The sequence below is a fragment of the Bombina bombina genome, chromosome 8, assembly GCF_027579735.1.
Source record: "Bombina bombina isolate aBomBom1 chromosome 8, aBomBom1.pri, whole genome shotgun sequence".
NCBI classification, from domain to species: domain Eukaryota; kingdom Metazoa; phylum Chordata; class Amphibia; order Anura; family Bombinatoridae; genus Bombina; species Bombina bombina.
This window is the reverse complement of record NC_069506.1, coordinates 31,205,826-31,208,738: the sequence shown is the minus strand read 5'-3', so window position 1 is coordinate 31,208,738 and position 2,913 is coordinate 31,205,826. Positions and strand designations below refer to the sequence as shown.

At 35.0% G+C, this 2,913-nt stretch overlaps 1 protein-coding gene across 1 annotated transcript in view; it reads right to left on the bottom strand.

Annotated features, from left to right (window-relative positions):
* The window catches only part of LOC128638360 (protein-arginine deiminase type-1-like), a 94,124-nt gene extending 92,129 nt beyond the window's left edge, over positions 1 to 1,995 (bottom strand). The window contains exon 1 of the mRNA XM_053690266.1: positions 1,696 to 1,995. Within this exon, the coding sequence (XP_053546241.1) occupies positions 1,696 to 1,787 (92 nt within the window). The 5' untranslated portion in view covers positions 1,788 to 1,995. The remainder of the gene's footprint in view (positions 1 to 1,695) is intronic.
* Between the last annotated feature and the right edge of the window lie 918 nt (positions 1,996 to 2,913).

Here is a 2,913-nt window from a genome sequence, read left to right as displayed (position 1 = left end):
TGTGAAGTGTTTACATCAGCTACAAAGTAAACTCTCAAGGAGTTGAGATGTATACAATAATATATAATAAACAAATAACGTCCAACGTAGTTAAAAAATAGCTTTAAGTTTTTATCTTTTTGACACAAAGATGCTTGGTACACTCCTGTCTATAACACTCTTCCAGGGAGTGCTGCCATCTAGCAATCTAAGGCACTTATAACAAACCCACCCCAAATCCAGAACTTTTAAATTGTGAATTTGGAATCACCACAGGAGCAACTGATCCTCTCATTAATACCAGACTTTCATTGTATACTTAGGGGTATATTTAATAATGTGCGAGCGGACATGATACAATGTAGCGTATCATGTCCGCCGCACATCGACAGCATACACTCTAGGCATTTATCATTGCACCAGCAGTTCTTGTGACCTGCTGGTGCAATGCAGCCCCCTGCAGATTCGCGGCCAATCGGCCACTAGCAGGGGGTGTCAATCAACCTGATCATATTCGATTGGGTTGATTTCTGTCCGCGGCCTCAGAGCCGGCGGATAAGTTATGGAGCGACTGTCTTTAGACCACTGCTTCATATCTTCTGTTTCCGGCCCCTTAGTGTTAAAAGGACATAAGACCCCAAGTCTTTCATTCATGATTCACACAGAACATACAATTTTAAATAAGTTTCAAATGTACTTCTATTATCATATTTTCTTCGTTTTCTTGTTTTCCTTTGTTGAAAAGCAGGGATGTTATCTCAGGACTGTGCACGTGCCTACTGCACTATAAAGCAGCCGTTTTGCAACAATGTTATACATTAGCAAGATAACAAAATGGCAGGACTATTTCCTGTCATGTAGTGCTTCAGACAAGCGCACGCTACCTACCTAGGTATCTCTTCAACAAAGAAAATTTGATAACAGACGTAAAATGCAAACTTTTTAAAAATCATATTCTCTATCTGAATAATAAAAGAACATTTTTGGGTTTCACGTCACATTAAAGGGGTTTAATGGGCATCTGATATGCTGCTGGCCCAATACATTTTCCAGGGTTGACAAATTGAGTCATTTTATACATTTTATGACAAATATAGTGATTTTATATAATCTTGATATAAACTATATTCCCTAAAGTTTCTACGCACAGATTATTTTTTTCATCAGTGTGCACTATAGCAAATAATGTTTATATAGGTTGTTTACAATTTAAAAAAATGACCATACCTAGCAGCATAACAGTAACATGGTAGATAAGAAAGTAGACGAACGTTCATCTCATTCAACCTTCAGATATCCTGCACCTATTAAACATTTCTTGCTTTTGTCTCCTGCTCTTTACAGAGGCCAAAAAGCACAATCTATAACCTAGGTTTTCCAAATGCAGCAAACTGCCCAAACCAGCTGTTTGATCTGCAATATTTGCAAGTTTTGGAATTCCCTTTTTTGGCCTTATTAGCAAGCGTGGGAAAAGCACAATTTTTGTACAAAATGCCAGTTAATTCACTGATATTTTTTTGCATCTTAACGCACACATTTTTTAAAACTTTGACCAAACTCAAAAGCAGAAGGAACATTTGATAATTTATTATATTCAATATCTTATAACCTCTAAAAAAAGTAATTAAAAACATAAAATAAATGCTTTAGATGGGAACATTGCTGGTTCAAAGCTACAATAGCTCTTCGGGATTTATCACAGTTTTGCGCACTTACCTATAAATGTCCAGTTTTGTTTCGTGGCCAACTAAGCACACATCATAGGTGGGCTTCAGGTATGACAATGGTATTGTTCTGCCTTTGGACATGGTTCAATCTTCTCCTCTTCAAGTTATTGTAGTTTGTCAATGTTAAAATGAACTTGCAAAACCAGATTTAAGAACTCTGCTGATTATCCACCCTGCGCCTCTATTAGCAAGTAATTTGTGAGTAACACTCTTCAGCAGGCCATGGGTCATTAGAGTGTGACAGTTTCAATAGATTGATCCATCTTCTCTGGCCTTTTATATTTGTAATTAAAAGTTCCCTTCCCAGGTGGGTTGGGCTCCTGCAGAATACTTATGAGGTTATATATCACAGTGCAGCTTTTTTTTTTAAATGGGCTTGTCTTACTTCAGAAGGTGAAGTGCGGACTGTAGGAATCAGATTAGCAAACAAAATGTGTAATTTATGTAGTAGGGAAACTCAGATAAGATAAAGAATCAGTCTGTTTATCTATTTATTTATCTATCTATCTATCTTGTATCTATTTATCTATCTATCTATCTATCTATCTATCTATCCATTACCTGTCTATCTATCTATATATCTATCTATCTTGTATCTATCTATCTATCTATCTATCTATCCATTACCTGTCTGTCTATCTATATATCTATCTATCTTGTATCTATCTATCTATCTATCTCTGTATCTCATCTATCTATATATTATCTAAATTTCATCTATCTATATACCTGTCTGTCATCTCTCTCTCTCTCTCTCTCTCTCTCTCTCTCTCTCTCTCTATCTATCTATCTATCTATCTATCTATTTGTCTATCTGTGTCTGTATATAATCTATCTCTCTGTATATCATCTATCTATATATCATCTATTTAGCTATCTATCTATCTATCTATCTATCTATCTATCTATCTATCTTGTATCTATTTATCTATCTTATCTATCTATCTATCCATTACCTGTCTATCTATCTATATATCTATCTATCTTGTATCTATCTATCTATTATCTATCTATCTATCCATTACCTGTCTGTCTATCTATATATCTATCTATCTTGTATCTATTTATCTATCTATCTATCTAGCTATCTCTCTGTATCTCATCTATCTATATATTATCTAAATATCATCTATCTATATACCTGTCTGTCATCTATCTCTCTCTCTCTCTCTCTCTCTCTCTCTCTCTCTATCTATTTGTCTATCTG